This window comes from Kogia breviceps, chromosome 8, assembly GCF_026419965.1.
Source record: "Kogia breviceps isolate mKogBre1 chromosome 8, mKogBre1 haplotype 1, whole genome shotgun sequence".
NCBI lineage: Eukaryota > Metazoa > Chordata > Mammalia > Artiodactyla > Physeteridae > Kogia > Kogia breviceps.
This window is the reverse complement of record NC_081317.1, coordinates 90553203-90574673: the sequence shown is the minus strand read 5'-3', so window position 1 is coordinate 90574673 and position 21471 is coordinate 90553203. Positions and strand designations below refer to the sequence as shown.

Sequence of the window (21471 nt, the reverse complement as noted above, 5' to 3'; positions counted from 1 at the left end):
TTTCACTGAATAATTTATAAAACTCTACACGATTCATATCAGATAAACTTGGAAATGGCCAGAACATTAGGAACAGATGTGAATGGTTCAGATCTTAGTAAATGTGTTTTCAGTGCAAAATGCCTTTTCTATGTTTTAGAACAGTAGGCTTCAAAAAATGAAGTGTGCATATGGAAGGACAACGTAAACCCTGAAAGTGCAAGAGGTAATGTAGAACTTTGATTTTTTAAACATCTTATCCTTTTAAAGTTTCTTTTTTCCCTATACATGTTTTATAATGTACATAATAGATCAGTATATATAATTGAAAAATGATCAAAATTTGGAGTGTATTCTCTAATTTTTTCTGTTAAGCGTTACATGATCAAAAAAGTTTAGAATATCACTAACAAGAACCACCAAGCCACTGCCTCTGTCACAGTCTTATGCTTGATTCTGGTCTAAAAGTGAACAAAATGTAAACAAAAATTTTCAAACTAATGCTAAATGCAAGGGTTTTTTTTTTTTTTTTTTCCAGAGGTGGGGTCTCTGACAAGATTAGGGTGTGAACAGGACTTGCACTCCCTTAATCTAGCCCCAGGTGGTGTCCTAATCTTTTTAAAATTTATTTATTTAATTTATTTAATTTTGGCTGCTTTGGTTCTTCGTTGCTGTGTGCTGCTTTCTCTATTTGTGGCGAGCGAGGGCTACTCTTCGTTGCGGTGCGCGGGCTTCTCGTTGCAGTGGCTTCTCGTTGCGGATCATGGGCTCTAGGCACGCGGGCTTCAGTAGTTGTGGCGCATGGGCTCAGTAGTTGTGGCTTGAGGGCTCTAGAGCTCAGGCTCAGTAGTTGTGGCGCATGGGCTTAGTTGTTCCGCGGCATGTGGGATCTTCCCAGATCAGGGCTCGAACCCGTGTCCCCTGCATTGGCAGGCAGATTCCTAACCACTGCAATGCAAGTTTGCCATCAACCTTTTAAATAGGTTAACCACACACAAAAAGTGTGGCAAATGTTTCAAAGTAGCATTTATTTTTTAAAAGCACATTATGAGGTGGACTTAAACTAAAATATTCAGTGCATATATTAATAAGAGGTTTATTAAAAACTTAAAATTTCATGTAGGTATGTATGTAGATAAATTAACCTACAATTCTACCATCCATTTGAAAAACAACTCAATTGAAAAGGTAATAACTTGTCACATTTTTAGAAAGCTTTTCTAATTCTGAAATAAAGAACATTTGATCTGTTAAAAAACTTTGTGGGAGGGAGGTAGTTTTGTTTCAGTTTTAGATTTTAGAAGTTATTTTACTAAATCATTCACTTTATGGCTGGTTTTCAGTGAATGTGAATATATTTACTAGAAGGTAGGTAAAAGGTACCATAATGCAATTAAGAATTTCAAGATGGCTTCAGCAGAGCATTAAACCAAGCATGGGGCTTTTCTCAGTGCAGGCCCTTAAATGACTACATAGGTCACATACCCAGCCCTGCATCTAAGTCTATATCAACCGCAGTTATAGGAATACTAAAACCTTAGTTATCTTTGTCCCTTGAGCTCTAGACTAGGCATCTAGTAGGGAGTCACGTTTGTTGAATGAAAAACTGCATCGTGGCAGTTTTCCAAATCAATGAGAAATGCTTAGTTTTTCTGACCTATTGGTCAGAACAAAATCTTACTCCAATGAATAGTCTGTTCATTATAATAAATGGTGGATTGCTGTAATACTGAATAATTTGCACATCACAGTTCTGGCTTCATGGAAATTTGTGGCCACATATGGTGAAGATTCATTTGATTCATTCAACAAAAATTTATTGATCCTGCTGGGCACTGGGAATAGAAGAATAAATAAGAGTCCCTGCCCTCAAGGAGCTTACAGTCTGGCATGAGAATCTAGTGAGAAACAGCACCTCAGTCAGAATCTAGTGAGAAAACCTTCTGGTGTCTGGCATATTATCTGGAATACTCCAAATGTCCTGAAAATGTGAATCTAAAATTTATCAGAAAGCACAATTTGGAAATGGAAGATGCAATGAAATTTAAAAGAAAATTCAAATATTCAACTTCTAATGTAAAAACCATGAAATCTAAATGAGGAGAAAACGCGGGAAAGCTGAAAATTCTATTTTAAGTACTTTGGACCAGATTTAAATTGTTAAAATTATTTTATTATCTCTGGTATTTTCATTTACAGTGACATTTATATACACATGTATAGAGGAGATGTGTGCATTTGAGATGAATTCCCTGGAGCTTTTGATAAAACCCATTTTTCTATCACTAATTCATTTACAACTAAAAAAGCAGCATACAGGTAAATTTGAGACTTCCCTTTTGCTAATAATTTCCATTATCGTTTGAATGGAAGAAATTCTTAAGAATTGTGTTCAGGGTATAAATTTCGGTACACTCTCATTTTGCACTGAGACTTTACTGTGTCTTTGTACAGTGTGTGATAATTTAACCATGTATTTTGTTTTTTAAACATATATTTTAATAATCACTGACAGTTTAATGGCATCAAAAATACTCTTGGGCTTCCCTGGTGGCGCAGTGGTTGAGAGTCCGCCTGCCGATGCAGGGGACGCGGGTTCATGCCCTGGTCCGGGAAGATCCCACATGCCATGGAGCAGCTGGGCCCGTGAGCCATGGCCACGGAGCCTGTGCTCCGCAACGGGAGAGGCCACAGCAGTGAGAGGCCCACGTACCACAAAAGAAAAAAAAAAAAAAAAAAAAAACTCTTAAGTCTATCTGGATTTTCACTGTTTTTTTTCCCCCCTGCACTCTTTTTTTTTTAAAAGCATGAAAGACCCCTGTGCAACTACAGAGCCTTTGTTTTTGCTTCCCTGTACTTTGGTACATTGCTTCTCCTTAATCTAGCAGCATCCTTAGCTTGTAGTATTTTACTTAGTGGCAACTGAAAAAAATCACTAGCTTGGGCTTTAACTGGGAACTATTTATCCAGAAGGTTATTGTGAACCTGTCAGGAAGGTGGTGAGCAACCAAAAGAGCTGTCTCACAGACTGTGCACCCAGAGCTCATCCAGCCCATTAGAAACTAAGCAGGCTTGGTTATCTCACGTCCCAGTTCATAACAGATGAACACAGCACATTAGAAGGAAGTGGGGAGCCTGTTGATAGTGTGGTAGGAGACCACTATATAAGCAAAACAAACTGCTTAGCAGATACAAAATTTTTTAAATTAAAAAAAAAACAAAAACCACACCAGGAATCTGAGGCAAATGATTATATATACCTCCAGGCTGAGGGAATCACTCTATAATAATTAATATCAATGTTATAGCCCTTTACAATTTATGAATTATTTTACATACATCAGAGCTCTTTAGCTATTTGTAATAACACATGAATATAACTTTTACTTTCATCATGAAAAAGTGAATTGTACTGAGCATGCTGTTTAAGAAGAAGGTGGGTAGGTATACTGACATATCTGAAAGACTTGCATAAAAAATAATTACAAGTTTTAAATTTTGGCACTTAAGATATATGCATTAATTATCCCAACATTAATATATATGCTTTCCTTCATGACCAACACTGTGTTACTGAATTTTCATAGCTCTCAGTGACTGCTGGTAATTAAATGGGGATGATTGTCATCAGTAAGTTATCAGACCATTTATCAGACCATTTCTCCTGTTAAACACAAGCTTAACAGATTCTTATGGATGTCAACACCATATATTCTAATATGGGAAACACTAGGCTCCTAAAAGAGTCTCAGAGTGTTTTTCCTATATTGCACTTTCTAGAAAACAGCCTTAACAATGATATGATGTGATCTTGGTTCTAGACATAGGAATGAGGAATATGTGATTTACCTTTTCCATGCTTGTTTTCCTAAAATTTGGGGGGATGTAACAAGGAGAAACAAAATATACATGCTCTCTGGGCTTCTGAGAAAAAAGACCACAGACATTTTCAAAAGATAAAAACAGAGGTCTCTTCTGCATCAGCCACTTCATTTTCACAATTGAAAATAAGGAACTACGGTATATTTGATGTTTTTAAACTCATTCAACATAGCTTTGCCATAAATATACTGTTCTGCAGAAAGCTTTTTAAAACAGATGTATAATTTATACTATACTTACCAACAATTATATTATCAATTATAATACATTTACCAATTATCATGATTAAAAATGACTAAATAAAATTTTAGAGTTAAAAACACCAGATTAGATTTATACACTAAGTGAAATGGGATCTTGAAATTTTAAGTGTAATCTCCTCCAATAGTATGGCATTCCCGATGCCCTTTAATTCCTTGATTAATATCCCGATGACTTTCTAATCAGGACAGTACCTCAGAGAGGACAAAGGTTTTGTTGAGTTTGCTATTAATTTTTAATTCTCATCTGTGAGGCTCTGTTTTTGTATAAGGCTATTAATCCTCCATTTTTCTTTATTTTATAGCTACTTACCCTACATGAGGGTTTTTAGTTAGGAACGGACCATATGTGTGCCCTGCAGTTTATGGCATTAATTCTAATGGAAATTGTCTATCTTGTAAATGTTCTTTTGCATGGTGCAGAAGATGAGCCAGCTCTGAAATAAACAACTTTCAGAGGGTGTTAAATAAGTAAATTAACAGGCCAGTTTACCATCCTTTACAAACTAAAGGGCAGGGCTTCCCTGGTGGTGCAGGGGTTGAGAGTTTGCCTGCCGATGCAGGGGACGCGGGTTCGTGCCCCGGTCTGGGAGGATCCCACGTGCCGCGGAGCGGCTGGGCCCGTGAGCCATGGCCGCTGAGCCTGCACGTCTGGAGCCTGTGCTCCGCAACAGGAGAGGCCACAGCAGTGAGAGGCCCACGTACCGCAAAAAAAAAAAAAAAAAAAAAAACTAAAGGGCAAAATGGTAGAGTAAGCACAGGCTTGGAACTAAAGCAAACACTGAGTTTGAATCTCAGTGCTGCCACCCCATGCCAGCTCTGTGACTTATGGCAAATCAACCTTTCTGACCCTCCATTTCCCCCAAAGTACATTGGTGCTAATGCCACCTACCTTGCAGTTTTTGTGAGAGTTAGTAGTAAAGTATGTACATTATTTGACACGATAGATATTCTAGAATCATGGATTGAAATTTATTAGAGTTGGGCAACATTTGGGCCCAGCATCTGACATGGAGCGCTCTCCCAAGGAGATGCAATATATGGAAACTTCTTTTGATTATCAATACAACCATTGTACTTAGTAGCTTATTTTTAATGTCAACATTAGGTGTTTCTGTCTCTTTATTTTCTTTTAAATATGTGTTTTTAAGAAAGTTTATGGCAAACCTGTGTTTTCACTGTGGGTACTTTTTTTGATGACTAAACAATTTCCAATTTTTTTTAACATCCATGGTAAGAAAGATCTAATTTTAAAAATTTGTCCTAGAGCCAACATTATCCAAGTGAGATATAACCTCTGTACATGGGTGAATGGCTGTCTGGAAGGTTCTACAAAAAGTGTCATTTTTATTCATGTATTTGGGTTGCTTAAACATTTCTATAAGATTTAAAACACTTTTCTTCTTATGGCTGGAATTCTCAGCATTGATACTCCCATGCTTTCCTTTTTCAATGTACTGGCCAGTTTAAAGGTATTCACAATAATACAACTTAAAGACAAAAAAAGTGTTCATAAGTCATTGTTTCAACAGCCAGCATAATACAGTAGAAATTGCCCTGAGCAAGGAATTAAGAGACTTGAATTCAAGTCCTGGCTCTGCCACTAATTTTGCAGGATGACTTTAGGCAAGTCACTTAACTTCTCTCATTCATCTAATAATGAGATTGAGTCCATTTTAAGTTACTTTCTACCTCTAAAATTGCTTTTATTTGCTTATTTTTTTAATAATCAAAACACCTTCTGGGAGTTGTGTTAAGCACCTGATGGGTACAGAAATATTTACTGATGTTTAAGGTAGTAATATTTGAAGCTGTGATCCAGGAACCACCTGAATACAGATTACTTGGGGTTCGTGTTAAAAATACAGATTCCTGTCCTCTCCCTGGCTGAATCAGAAGCTCTTAAGGTGAGGGCCAGGTTTCTCTATTTTTCACAAGCTCCCCAGTATAATGCACCCTAATGTTTGAGAACCACTGGCCTAAGAGAATGTGTTCTAAGAGGGAAAAAGCTAGCATGTGGCTCAAATTACTCCAGCCTCTGGCAAATCTCTTCTAAGGACAGTCCCATTCAAAGTGGAGGAGACTAGAAAAAAGCTGCTTAGCTTACTTCAGCAGAGTAGTCAGCCTTATGCCTGGCCCCTGCGTGATGCTTTTTACTTGCTGTGTTCCATAACAAAACACAAAATGTCTTAGTCATGACACCCAAGTCACGGACCATCACAGTTATGACAACAGCTTGAAGACAGTCACAGTTCTCCCTTCATTAATGGTAAGAGAGCTGAGCTCAAGGAAGATGAGAAAAACACAATGTCTTTACTCTCGATTTTCCCTCCACCCGTCATCCTCTGTGATTCAAATAATCTGGCAGAGGAAACAGAAAATCTAAGCCACATTGTTCTCATCACTCTGTGGCCAGATGGAGAGTATAATCTAATAAATAAATCGTCTTCTATACAATAGAAATGACCAAAGCCCATTCCTACTCCTCTTTTCCTTTCTAATGCTGTTGACAGGAACAAAATACCAAGTAAGGACACATGCTACAGATTTTAAAATTCATACAAATAAACTACAAAGGTGGTAATTTTTTTTCTAGAATTTCACAACAAAATCCCTCTCACAGTGAAAAATATGTATAATTTTAACAGGAAACTTAAAAGACATTTTGCTGAAAACTATAACAGTTGTAAGAATAATGCCATTATCTGTGCTCATTATAGAGAAACAACAGCAACTTTAAAAGGCCAGGTATACTGATAAGATGAAATTTCTTTTCAACAACCAGTATAACAACATCAAACTTTTGAGTTTTATTCAACACTAGCATCACGAGTTTCTCCTAATCCAACCAAAACTCCTGCCAAATGTCCACAAAATTCACACCAAAATCAAAAAACAGAAAAGAATTAAAAGAAACTTGACAAGAGCTACCATGCAAAACAACCAGCAGAACTGGAGTTCAGTGGCACAGGTCAGCAGGAGCCTAGGAATGCTGCAAAAGATGGTGCTGCCTGGAGTCTAACTTGGCGATGCCCCTGTGATGCTGGACGACCAAGTACTCAGGTCATGGGTATGTTCATGGACCCATAAGAACTAGGATCTTGACCGAAACTTTTAAGATCTTCTAAAAAGAAAATACTTCACCTAAATTGAAGTAATATATAATTCAAACACCAGAAGAGTTCCTTATTTGATGTAAGTTGTGCCTAAAACTTTGGCTGATACAAAGAAACCCGTCCACTAAGGCACCCGGAGGCGATCTGACAATGTGTTGGAGAGAACTTTGTCGTCAGTACCACATCATTATGAGAGTACAGAGATCGGATCACCCGCAGGGGACTGGCTTCTTTGGGCAAACAGTCAATAAGTTCACTGCACTGTTTGTCAAATCCCAACAAGCGAATCCCATAGCCATGTGGGGAAGAAATCATTCGCCCATCAGGGCTGAAGCAAAGTTCTTTGATATAACCCCTGCCTACATTGGCTTCTTCAATGTAATGAGTCAGTCGTAGAGAACAGCGAGGTGAGACTGGTCGCACGGGGGCTCCTTCTTGGAATTCATAGACACAAGTCCACTAGAGGGAGAGAAGAGAGACAAATCATAGAGCCTCATAAATGGAGTATAACCTTTAAAAATTGTGAATAACTATACTGTCACCTGTAACTTATATAATATTGTACAGCAACTATATACTTCAACTAATTAAAAAACAAAAAGTTACAGAGTCCCAAAGAGTGCTAAAGATAATCTTTGTTTTAAAAAAAAAGCTCCACAGAATGCCAAAGCTACAGAATTGTTGCAAGAAGTCATTCAGATGAATGCTACCCCTCTCCCAACTGACAAAACTTGTAGGTCCCATACTGTCTTATCTACATTCATATCAAGGTTATTCTGTACTATGACACTTTAAAGCTTTTTATTCCCTGAGGCCACTGTGACTTCTGAAGTAATAATTCCCTTTTCTGAGAGTAACAAGAATCTTGATATTTTAGGGTTAAGACATCTAAGCCCTAGAATACCTCTCCTCCTACACACTTCAAAGACTCTTCTCTCCTTCTGTTAGCTGTGGCTTCTGCAGCTAGTGACTAGCTAGCTAGCTAGCTAGCTCTGGAAAGACTCCTGCTTTCCAGCATAAGGAGAATCATAAGGTAATATAAGATCTTTTCCCCTAGTTATCAGTTCAGTCCCTTCCTTTCCCAAAGCTTTCCCTGGTTTTTAAAGAGAAAATCATAATACTCCATTGGCTTAGAGCAAAACTTCCCATTTAGCCAGCTTAGCTCAGTCCTATGTTTACTATATAAGGGGTTTTTTTACAGTGAGAAGGAGGCAAGAATTCAGCTGGGCTCAGTCTGAGGTGATGACTCCTTTAAAGTACTTCCTGCGTCCCACACACAGGCCAGAGAGGAGGAAGGATTTTGAAGGGATAAAGACACCATGAGCACACATGGCAATGGCAGTTTCTTCAGTCAGCCCCATTGAAGGTGGAGTGCTGCTGCCCATACCTCCTGATCATCAGTGTTGCTTGAGCACCGAAGAAGAGTGGCCCAGCCTTTTGGGTGCAGCTGTAACGATGTGATGCAATTTCCACGGTCTCTCTCACCAGGAACTTCAGGGGTTAAGACTTCAAGACTGTTTCGTGGTGAAATTCCTGAGATATGAGAAAATTAGTATGTGGAATTTGTATTATCAAAGGACTAAGGTAGCTCATCAAAGCTTTGATTTCTGGCAGCCACCCTCATGCCTTTATTCCTTCATCTGCCCCTTATGCTACAACATGTAAAAAACCATGATGCCCCTCAACATATGGGGTATGTGTCTTTGGGGTGGGTATGGGGGAAGGGGTATGACAGAACTAAAGAATCCAAGTTCCTGCAGCAGGAATCAACAATAACCTAACGCTAAGGCGTTAAAGCTGACTAGGAATCCTTTTGATTTGGATCTACATCTCAAGTTATGTGACATGAAAGGAATCTGGAAAAGTAAAAGACAACAATTCTCATCTCAGAGGACTGGATGCTCTCTAGTCCAGAGAAGGAAATACGTGCAAGCCATGAGGACTGCCTTTATATAGATGAAAGATGTGTGCAAGGAGCAGGACTTATGGCCCCCAAGGACAGTACTATAAACAACAAATCAATGTATAATTTTGGAGGGAGGACAACTCACACAGAGACATGTCAAAACAAGGGGTGGGAGATACTGCCAATTGTACATATTCCTGGTACTCTGCTATGGCCCATCATTTCTTTCTACCTAGCCCCCAATGAAATTGACTGCTGTAGTGAGCCATTGTTACAAATGGGAGTATGTCATATCCCTCAAGTACGTGAACCACTTTCATACACATTGTAAGGAAGCAGCTTAGAAATTTATTATCAAGAGAAATATTTCAACACTTCTCTGCCTATAGAAGGAGTTGCTTTAAAGATAATGAGCTGCCTCTGTCAGACCCTTCGTGAATTATTTTGCACTTAGATGTGTCATCTTCTTTTAAAAGCTTCCCTTTAGATTACTGCAGCATTGACAGAAACCTGTGACAATCTAAATTACATTCTCACAACCAAATTATACCTAAATAGTTATTTCACATGTGATTGAACCTTAACAACAATTTTAGAAAAAAAAAACCACTATTTCAAGAATTTTTAAAATCTATAACAAAAGCAGAAAAGAAACGCATTCTGAATAAGTAAGCAGTGGTTTTTGAGCTCTGCTCCTTGGAGGTTGCTCAAGAGCTAGCAAAAGGGGGAAACCATACAGGGCCAGGGTGGAGATGGGGTAGGGAAGACTGGAGGGTCAAGGGCCTCCTTAATTTTACTTGAACCAAAGTTACTTCACTTTTATTTGTGCTACATCCCTAAAAATCCACAGGAGAAATGTTACATATGTGGGCATAAATCTCTAAGAGGAGGAATATTTAACTTTAAAATGAGACATCATAGCCTTCAACATCCAGAGGACAGGATGGTGGATAGTCTATAGGTTTAGGTTAGGAAGGTCTCTCAAACCATTCTTGGAAGTAGTCAGGCAAAGTAATCAAGAATGCATTTATTGAGCACTTACCAGATGAGGCCACTCAGGGAAAACACTAATTAGAAGTCTAAGTCCTGCCTCTAAATATCTAGGTAGGAGATATGCTTATCTCCAAAAGGTGACCCAAAATTACAAATATATATATATATATGGCCATTAGTCCATCAAGAGGAGAACAAAAAGTGCTGTAAGAGCTTAGATGTGAATTAGTACGGAGAGAGATGATGAGTGAAATTTGCATAGGTAGAAAGCATTTTAATTAAGGGGTGGATAGAACAGATTGAGCAGCTAGTTCTCCCAGACTGGCTGGGGAAAAACTGGCAAAAGTAGAGTGGGGCCAGATTATAGCTCTTTATCCCACAACCCCTCTGAGGCTGCCAGGCATTGCTGAGATAAGGAAATGGCAAAGCAAAAAGCCTGCTGGGCTGGAACCAGGTAACTTTCACAAGCACCTGATAAACTCATCCCTTTATATTTACACAGCACTATCACATGCACAGTCTCATTTACTTTCTATAACAACCTTGATTGGAGTCTATATTTCCCAACTATTCCCTCTCCAAACTAGACCAAACTAAATCCAGAAAATAAAACTAAAGTTCAAATTCCAACAAAAATGTAAGCCCAAGATATTCAACCCTAGAGACTGGTTAGCTTTTTGGGGTTTTGTTTGTTTGTTTGTTTTTTGGTTTTTTTGGCCACACTGTGTGGCATGCGGGATCTTAGCTCCGGGGATTGAACCCATGCCCCCTGCAGTGGAAGTGCTGAGTCCTAACCACTAGACTGGCAGGGAATTCCCTGGTTAGCTTTTTGAAAATGTTACTGAGGAGCAAGGAATAGCCTCATCTCTATTGGCTTTTATTTTTAAGGACTAAAATCAAACCAAAAAAAGCTATTTTAGAATCTATATTCAAGATTATGAAATCCAACTTTTGACCTACCTTCTCTTTGTGAGGCTCGTGACATGTGTTTCTCAGAAGATGGATTAGAATCACTATGATGAGAAGGTGAACCAGAAACTCTAGGACCAGATGAACTCGACAATGTGGTAAGATCTTGAAAATACAAAAAGTTCTGACAGTAAAGCTAGCAAAACTCTGGTAGTATCTCTTAACTTTTTAATCATCTACTTGAACCATATTGTTAAAGTTCATCTGAAACATGGCAAGTACATATCCACCTAAAAGTGGCCTATAAAAAAGACTGAGGTGGGCAAGATAGCGCTTTGGAATGTCCAATCTAAGGCCTAGTCCCTTTCTAAAACCCTTTTTACATCAATGACTTTCTTAAATAAAAATGAAAAACCAAATAAACATAGGAACATCTTAGGTTTCCCATCATTTCTGTGGTGAAATGGAACAAGAAAATTCAGCAAGAATGAAAACTGAGCTGTTCAGCTTGTTGTTTTATGTTGGAATGGCATCCAAACAATGGGTCCATTACTGAGAACATGAACAGATCCTTCTTAAAGCATACCAACAACTTCTATCATCATTACTGAAATTATGTGAATACCATCTTTGAAATGCAATACAAACTTAACATTGAAATCTGGGAAAATAAAATGAATACCAGATAGGTGAGTCTGATGTATCACTCCAAATAGCAGTCTCTATTTCACACTTTTCTTGTGGCTGCACATTTCTGTGGGGACTTCTTATTAATCTAATTTCTTTGGATGGTATTAAGTATCAGAATTACCTTTAGAAGACAGAAAACCTTCCTGGTTTTTAAGCAAAACATGCCAATTTAGACCTTCTAAATCACTACTTCCAAGTAAGCCCACTAAGCTAAAGTTGATTATTAATGTTTAACCTAAAAATCTGAAATGAAAAGGACTGTACTTGCATATTAATGAAATCCCTTGCTTGCAAATAAGTTGGTAAAACTTAAATTTCTACTTTTAGCAGTGAAATTAGGCAACTGCAATACATTGAGGCCTGCACATTCCCACAGGAGTCTTCAGAAGTGGCCCCGTGCATAGAGAAAGATTCCAACCATTTGAAGTTGATTTTAAACAATTTATGAACATTATGTTTTCCAAATGCTTAAGTATTTTTTCTGAGTTCTTGTTCATAAACACAATATTATAACTAATGAGTATGTTCCTATATCAGCCCTCTTCTTCCTAAAGGTAGATATAATATAGTCTCTATCATGTAATGTAGTACAAAGTTTTCCTGAGCCCCTTTTCATTTCGCTTAAGTCCAATGGAATTGGCAACAGGAAAAGGAACAGGGCTTTAGCAAGAGGATATTTATAGGTCATGAGATAAGATGGCACCAACTACCTGTGTCTGGACATCTGAAAGTCTAGGATGCAATACAGACTTAAAATTAAAACTCTATATTGACTATAACTTAACAGCTCTGCTGGGTTCCAGAAAAACTTAAAAAAGATTGACAGTACTTTGGGCCATCACTAATTTTTGAGATAATGATGATCTGCAAATACTGATGAAGACTTTCTGGCTAGCAGAGGGCTAAAAAAATTTTTTTTAGAGTTAGAAGTTATTCTTCCTAGATCATTTGTGATACAGAGGCACAAATTAATACTATGTCAGAGATACATGCAGATCATTACACTTCCTTGGGAAAAAAGCTATTACTGAGCTTTCCAAAGAATATCTTTTAACTTTCTTCCCTTCTTTCTGTTATCATTCTCAGAATAGAAACATATACCATCCCCATGTCTGAGATTATTTAGAAAAATCTTTAATCAAAAAAGGAAAGCTTACCTGAACTTGATGTTGTTCTTCTTGCTCTCAAAATGGGATAGCTGCCTACTTCTAAAGACTTGGTTAAGTCAAGATCATGCAAAATCAAGAGATATCCAGAGGACGTTGAGATCAGCATTTTGGAACAATCTGGTGTTAATCTCATTCGCATGAGAAAACGTGTGTGAAAGAATTTCTTATGTGGACACCCATCTTCTGTACACCTACAAAAGAAATCAAACCAACAAAACCTAGAGTTATCATAAATATAAGCACTCAGTGGTAGTCATATCTTTGCCCTTCAAACTAGAATTTACAATTTACACTTGATGTACACTCAGATGTATACACATGAATTTTTTTTTTTTTCTTTTTTTTGTGGTACGCGGGCTTCTCACTGTTGTGGCCTCTCCCGTTGCACAGCACAGGCTCTGGACGCACAGGCCCAGCGGCCATGGCTCACGGGCCCAGCCGCTCTGCGGCATGCGGGATCTTCCTGGACCGGGGCACGAACCCGTGTCCCCTGCATCGGCAGGCGGACTCTCAACCACTGCGCCACCAGGGAAGCCCCACGTGAAAAATTTTTGTTCACCATTCCTTTTTCCATCTCTAACTTTAAAAAAGATATATTATTTCTTTCTGAAGTATATTAAATAAAATTTTGTTGAGATAAACTCACTTTTTATTGTTCTGAAAATCTTTATTTCACTCTTTGATTAAAGGTTTAGTTGAGCCTATAACTTTAGGTTGATAGTTATTTCTTTCTGAATATTGAGGATAATATTCCAGTGAGTTCTGGCTTCTACTGTTGCTATTTTTAAGTCTACTATCAGTCGAATTGTTACTTTGGATAATTTTTTTTCCTTTGGTTGATCTTCTCCTTGTTTTGGAGTATTGCAGTTTCACTATGACATGTGTAAATTTGGATTTATTTTCATTTATCTTCATTGGGATTCATTTGACTTTCTAAATCTTAAGAGTCATATTATTTATATATTCTGGAAAATTTTCCATCATTATTCCAATATTGCCTCTCACCTATTTTCTCTATTCTTTTGGAGCTCTAGATAGATATTTGAAACATTCCCATTTGACTCTCCTTGTCTAATAACTGCTCTTTCATGTCTTCTATCTCCTCATTTGCATATGTTGCCATCTTGGTAATTTTTCAATATCTTTCTTTTTTTTTTTTTTTTTTTTGTGGTATGCAAGCCTCTCACTGCTGTGGCCTCTCCCGCTGCGGAGCACAGGCTCCGGACGCCCAGGCTCTGCGGCCACGGCTCACAGGCCCAGCCGCTCCGCAGCATGTGGGATCCTCCCAGACCGGGACACGAACCCGCGCCCCCTGTATTGGCAGGCGGACTCCCAACCACTGTGCCACCAGGGAAGCCCTCAATATCTTTCTTAACCTGTTTTTTAAACTGTGTCTGCTACTTGTTTTTATAAACGTCAATAGTTATATTTCCTTACTTCTCTAAGTTCTATTTGGCTCTATTTCAAATCTGTATGATCTTTTGAATAGATTTTTATTCCTTGCCTATGTTTTTTAGTCCCCATTTTATTTCCTTTTTTATTAATTATTTTTAAAACTGTGAACTTTGTCATCCCTACAGAAAAGTACATAAATAAAACGTATGTAGAGTTTAAAGAAAAATGAACAGCTGTGATTCATCACCCATGTTAAGAGATAGGACAATACCAGTACTTTAAAAGTCCCCTGTTTCTCTTTTCTGTAGAAACCTTCAGTCAGCATGCAGTGCTTCAAGCATGCAATAACTTTTATCTCTCTGAGGATATTGATAGGTTTTTAAAATTTTAAGTTTTCTCCTCCCTATGTAGTCTCTACTTTTTCCAAGATATCTCCCCATTTGTGTAAGTCTTTTCGTAGAAACTTTTGTCAAATGTCTGATTATGTTTGGCTGTCTGCTCATAACTAAGAGTGGGGAACTAAAAAGCTGACTGGGAACTCTGAGTGCAAGGGTAGGCTTGAGGTTCACTAAATAGTGTGAAGCCATATTTTGAGGAACTCCTAATGTCAGTACCTTTAGTTCATTAACCGAAAGAACTTGTGAGGATCTCTAAATTCAATATTCAGTGTGCATATGGTCACTCAATCCCCTTGATTTTGGTAAGGTACCCAAGCCTTCAACTGTGTCTGGCATCCTTTAATACAGATATTCTCTATTTTACCTCTTTAGAGAATAAAATTCAAAATTCCTGCTGAAATGCAAGGAGGTAAATAGCCCAGCAGTATGGATTAAGGGAAGAGATATAAGTTCTTAAATATCTTTCATTTGAATCCTTATTTTAGCTACCCTTTCTGTTACAGAGTACCGAGAGTTACCAGTTCCTGTGATTTTTGAGAATTTTGTATAAATATTCTTAAGTTCTTAACTTTCTCCCACTGCCAGTTTAGGATTCATCTTTCTTGTACTTACTATAAGAAAGTTTAAGTGAATTGCTGAGTCGGTTGCCACTCATCTTCCTGCCTTCCAGATTTTAAAACTTTATTGTCATTGCTTCCTTTCCTATTTCCCCATCTTATGAGTTTATACCCTTCATTTTAAAATTTGCTTATATTTAATTTTAGAGGAATCTTCTCATCCATAGATTCTATTTAGGTCTTACAATAACTTAAATGAAGTTTTACAGTTTTCTCCATAATGGTTATACAGATCTTCTGTTGCAGTTTATTCCTGTGTACCAACTAAATTTTTTTAAAGAGCATTTATTTATTTAATTTGGCCGCGCCACATGGCATGCATGATCTTAGTTCCGCGCCACATGGCATGCGTGAACTTAGTTCCCCCACCAGGGATCGAACCTGTGCCCCCTGCAGTGGAGTCATAACCACTGGACCACCAGGGAAGTCCCCAACTAAATTTTTTAATTACTAAAAACTATGTACTTAAAAAAAATTTAATTTGTTTGTAGTGATGTATAGGAACACTACTGATTTTTACATTTTGAGCTTATATCTAACAATATTAGTTAACGCTGATTCTGATAATCTGTCAGTAGAATTTCTAGGGTTTTCTATATAGACTCTAGGTGTCTAAAAACTGTGGCTTATGGGCAAAATCTGGACCACTGCCTGTTTTTATATAAAAAGTTTGTTGGAACATAGCCATACCCATTCATGCATTGTCTATGGCTGCTCAGAGATAATGTACCACACAAAGCCTAAAATATTTATTATACAGTCCTTTATAGAAAGCTTGCCAGCCCCTGATACAGACAGTCATATCATTTGAGAATGATATTGTTTCATTTTTTTCCTTTCCAATCCTTATATATTCCAATCCTTATTTATTTTACTGCACCAACTAGGACCCTGCCTCCCTCCAACCCAAAACAATAGTGAACAGCAGTAGTAATAGCAAGCATGTTCTCCTTCCTGATTTTATAGAGAAAATTTATAAAGTTTCACCATTTAAAAATGTGCTATAGGTTTTTAGTGTCTACTTTTGATCAGTTTCCTTCTGTCTAGTCATCAGTACAATCCAATTTTAGAACATTTTCATCACTCTAAAAAATCACTCTTGCCCATTAGCTGTCATTCCCTTTCCTACTCCCAGCCACAGATAACCACTAATCTACTTCCTGCCTATTGCTGACATTTCATATAAATAGAATCATACAATAAGTTGTCTTTTGGTTTGGCTTTTTCACTTAACTTTTTTGAGGTTCAGCCATATTGTAGCACGTAATAGTACTTTGTTCCTTTTCAGTACCACATAGTATTCTATCATATAGATATACCACAGTTTGTTCATCCTTTTACCAGTTGATAAGTGTTTAGATTGGTTCTATTTTTTTGCTATTATGAATAACACTATTATAAGCATTCTTTGTGTGGACATATATATTCATTTCTCTTGGGTAGATATCTAGAAGTGGAATTGCTGGGTCATATGGCAACTCAATGTTTAACATTTTAAGAAGCTGCCAAACTGTTTTCTAAAATGGCTGTACCATTTTATATTCCTACCAGCAATATATGAAGTTCCAGTTTCTCCATATTCTTGCCAATATTTGTTGCTGTCTTTTTTGTTAAAGCCATCTTCTTAGATGTGAAGTGGTATCTCATTTGGGGGTTTTTTTGTGGGGTTTTTTTTGCGGTACATGGGCCTCTCACTGTTGTGGCCTCTCCTGTTGTGGAGCACAGGCTCCAGATATGCAGGCCCAGTGGCCATGGCTCACGGGCCCAGCCGCTCCACGGCATGTGGGATCTTCCCAGACTGAGGCACGAACCCGTATCCCCTGCATTGGCAGGCAGACTCTCGACCACTGCGCCACCAGGGAAGCCCTTTCATTTTGGTTTTAATTTGCATTTCCCTTAAGACTAATGATGTCAAACATCTTTTCAGGTGCTTATTAATCATTTGTGTATCACCCTTGGTGAAATGTCTATGTCAATATCTTGCCCATTTTTAAATTGGGTTATCTGAATACATATAAGTGAGTTAGAAGAATTCTTTATTCTGGACACAAATCCTTTAGCAGATGTGATTTACAAATATCATATCCCATCCTTTAGTTTTTCTTTTCACTTTAATTTGTTGAACAGACTATCCTTTCCTGAACTACTGAATTACTTTAGTACTTTTATTGAAAATCAGCTGATCATAAATATAAGGGTTGATTTCTGGACTCAAATCTGTTCCCTTAATTTATATTAGATGTCTATCCTGTGCCAGTACCACACTGTCTTGATTACTATGGCTTTGTAGAAATTTCTGAAATCAGGAAGTGTGAGTCCAAAAAAAAGGCAGCTGGAATTTTGATAGGGATTGCCTTGAATCCATAGATTAATTTGAAGAGAACTGCCATCTTAATGATATTGAGTCTTCCAATCCATGAGCATGGAATAGTCTCGCCATTTGTTTATATCTTCTTACATTTCTTAAAGCAACGTTTTAGTTCTCAGCGTACAAATCTTGTACTTCTTTTGTTAAATTCATTCCTATGTATTTTATTCTTTTTTAAAGCTATTAGTGGAATCTTTTTCTTCATTTTTGGACTGTTCATTGCTTATGAATAGAAATACAATTGATTTTTATATGTTAATCTAGTATATCTTATGACCTTGCTGAACTTATTAGTTCTAGTTTTGTGAATTCAGGATTTTTGATATATGAAATCATCTTCTACATATGAAGATAATTTTACTTCTTTCTTTCCGATCTAGATGCCTGTTATTTTTCTTGTCTGTACTTCCAGTGCAGTTGTACTTCCAATACAATGTTGTATACAAGTGGTGAGAGCAGACATCCTTGCCTTGTTCCCAGTCTTAGGGGGGATTATTTAGTCTTTCAACATTAAGTATGATTTTAGCTGTAGGTTTTTCATAGCTGTCCTTTATCAGGTTGAGGAAGTTCCCTATTATTCCTAGTTTTATCACAAATGGGTGTTGGATTTTGTAAAGTGCTTTTTCTGACTTTATTGAGATGATCATATATATGAGCTTTGACCTTTATTAATGTGGCATATTACATTTTTAGATGTTAAACCAACCCTATCTATATTCCTGGAATAAATTCCACTTGGTTGTGACATATAATCCTTTATATATGTTGCTAGGTTTGATTTGCTAATATTTTGTTGAGGATTTTTATCAAATTTTTGGGAGAGGGATATTGGTCTGTAGTTTTCTGTTCTTAATGATGTTTGTCTGGTTTGGTATCAGAGTAATACTACCCTCATAAAATGAGTTCGGAAGTGCTCTCCCTTCCTCCATTTACTGTAAAAGTTTATGAAGGATTAATATTATTTATTCTGTAAATGTTTGGTAAAATTCACCAGTGAAGCCTTTTGGACCTGGGCTTTTCATTGTGGGAAGATTTTAAAATTCAGTTTTAAACCAATTCAATTTCTTTACTTGCTGTGTAGGTCAGTAGGTCTTTAGATTTTCTATTTGCTCTTGAGTCAGTTTGTGATTCTGTAGGTATTTGTTTATGTAAGTTGTTTGATTTGTTGCCATAGAGTTGTTCATTGTATTCCTTTGTAATCCTTTTATTTTTTTATAAGGTTGGTAATTATGTCCCTTCTTTTGTTTTTAATTATGAACAAATGTTGAATTTTATTCTTCAGTTGAAACAATCATATGGATTTTTCTATTTAACCTGGTGTGATAAATTATACTAATAGAATTTCTATTGATAAATCTTTTCATTTCTAGAATAAACCCAACTTGGTCATGATATTTTGATTAATATCTTACAGGATCCAATTTCCCTTTTTTAGAATATTTGCATCTACATTCATAGTACAGACTGACCTTTCATTTTGAGTTTGTGTATCAAGGTCATACCTGAGGTAAGAATTCCATTTTTCTGAAATCTGAACAGTTTAATAAGATTGGAATGTTCTGTTTCTTCTATTTGGTAGAAGTCACCTGTAAAATTGACAGGCTGCTGTTTTATTAGTAGATAGGTTTTTTAAAAATATATTTATTTATTTACTTAATTGGTGGCACTGGGTCTTCGTTGGTGTGTGCAGGATCTTCACTGCAGCATGCGGGCTCTTTTCTTTCTTTTCTTAAAAAAATCTTTTATTATTATTATTAATTTATTTATTTAGGCTGTGCTGGGTTTTAGTTGCAACATGCGGACTTCTTAGTTGCCACACATGTGGGATCTAGTTCCCCAACCAGGGATCGAATCCAGGCCCCCTGCATGGGAGTGTGGACCACCAGGGAAGTCCCAGTAGATAGGTTTTAACTGATTTTTTTCATTTCTCTAACAGCTAAGGCAGAAGTGACATTCAAAATATTTAAATAACCAGCCCTGCATGAAAACTAGCCAGAGCTGATACAGGTGGCAGTGCTAGAACTGGATCCTGCGATTAGTCTGCTATGTAAGGGGGGCTTCAGCTACTAGATCATAGGGAGAGATCTTGAGGAAAGTATCTCTAGAAGAGGTGCCACGGTACCCAGAAGGTGCCAGGATATGACACGTGGGGGTGATTCATGACATTCATGACTATTTATCAATTAGTATGGAAGAAGTTCAATCTTTTAACAACGTTTTCAGCTGAACCAGTGCATAATGGTTAAATATCAGTCCTGGTAATAAGTCTATTTCAGGTTTTCTATTTCTTCCTTGATCAGTTTTGCATAGGTGTATTTTTTGTGTAAACTATTTCATCAAAGTTTTCAAGTATATTGGCAAAAGGTGATCTTATTATCTTACTCTATATTTTTTATTGTCTTCTTTCTCATTGCTAAGATTGCGTCCTCTCTTTTTTTCTTAATGTATCTTATCAGAGAAGAGCAGGCTTTTAAAAAATCTTTATTGTATTTCATTTTCTATTTCATTAATTTCTGCTTTTTTTAAAAAAATGATATTTATCATTTCCATACATCTACTTTCATCAGGTTTACCCTTTTTTATCTTTTTCAGACTTTTTGAGTAAGATGTTTAGTTCATTAATTTTTAGTCTATCTCCTGATTTCACTATGATTTTTTTCTTTGATCCATGAATTATTTAGGAAGTAAGTTTATAAGTCTCCAAACCTGGGAATTTTTATTTACCTGTGGTTCATTAAACTGTACTAGGATCAGGGAAAATGGTTTGTGTGATAACAGTTCTTTGATATTGGTTGAGACTTACTTCATAGTCCAGAACATGCTCAATTTTTGTACATGTTCAAGCTTTGCTTTAGAGGATGTATTCACTATTTGGGAGCAGAATTCTACATATGCCTACTAAATCAAGCTTATTAATAATATTAAAATCTTCTATAGACTTACTAGTTTTTTGGTCTATTTTATCTATTAGTAAATGAGAGAATGATGTTAATATTTTCCACTGAGATGGAGATTCTCACTTTTTTCTTGTCTGTCCGTTTTTGCTTTTTATGGTTTGAGGCTATGTTATTAGGTACACACAAGATAAGAATTTTTATGTTCTAGTGAAATAAAGCTTCTAATATAGTACCTTTTTAAAATCACTAATAATGCTGTATGCCTTAAACTCTATTTTGTCTGCTATTAATGTAGATATAACTATTTTTCTTTGATTTGTATTTATCTTTTATTTTTTCCCATCATTTTACTTTCAGACTTTCTGTGTTTGTATGTTTTAGGTATACTCCTTATGAAGAACATAGAGTTTGTTTCTGTTTTTTAATCCATCTAGTACTATCTAATAACTGGCTACATTAGTCCATATATACTTATTCTAATTGTTGATATTCGATTATCTGCCTATCATATTTTGTGCTTCCTAATTTACCTGTTTTTTTAAAAAAATGATTTTCTCCTTCTCTGCATCTATTGGATTGATTGTATTTTTAAGCTTTTATCCTTCTACTAATTTGGAAGTTATTTATATTCCTATTCAAATTTTATTTCTAAACTAAAAAATAATTAGTCCTAAATTTAAACAGGCATGCTTGTCTTAGTTTAAAGATAATCAGTACCTCTATGCTTTGCTCAAACAATATGAATAACTAGAAATCTTTAAGAATATCCCCCTAGTTTTACATATGAGCTCTAAAAAGAATATTTCAGGAACATTCCTGGTATATTACTGTATTGTCATTTTACCAAAGCTAGCAACAGGAATATTATAATTATTTCCCAAACTTCAACTCT

General features: G+C 36.6%; 1 protein-coding gene across 2 annotated transcripts in view; it reads right to left on the bottom strand.

The window, feature by feature from the left end:
* Positions 1-5071: 5071 nt before the first annotated feature.
* Positions 5072-21471, bottom strand: part of DCAF10 (DDB1 and CUL4 associated factor 10) — a 46815-nt gene continuing 30415 nt past the window's right edge. For both annotated transcript variants that reach the window (XM_059073249.2, XM_067039738.1), the window contains 4 exons: positions 12893-13095; positions 11097-11210; positions 8625-8770; positions 5072-7696 (listed from right to left, as the gene is read on the bottom strand). In XM_059073249.2, coding sequence (XP_058929232.1) covers positions 7328-7696; positions 8625-8770; positions 11097-11210; positions 12893-13095 — 832 coding nt within the window. In that variant the 3' untranslated portion in view covers positions 5072-7327. The remainder of the gene's footprint in view (positions 7697-8624; positions 8771-11096; positions 11211-12892; positions 13096-21471) is intronic.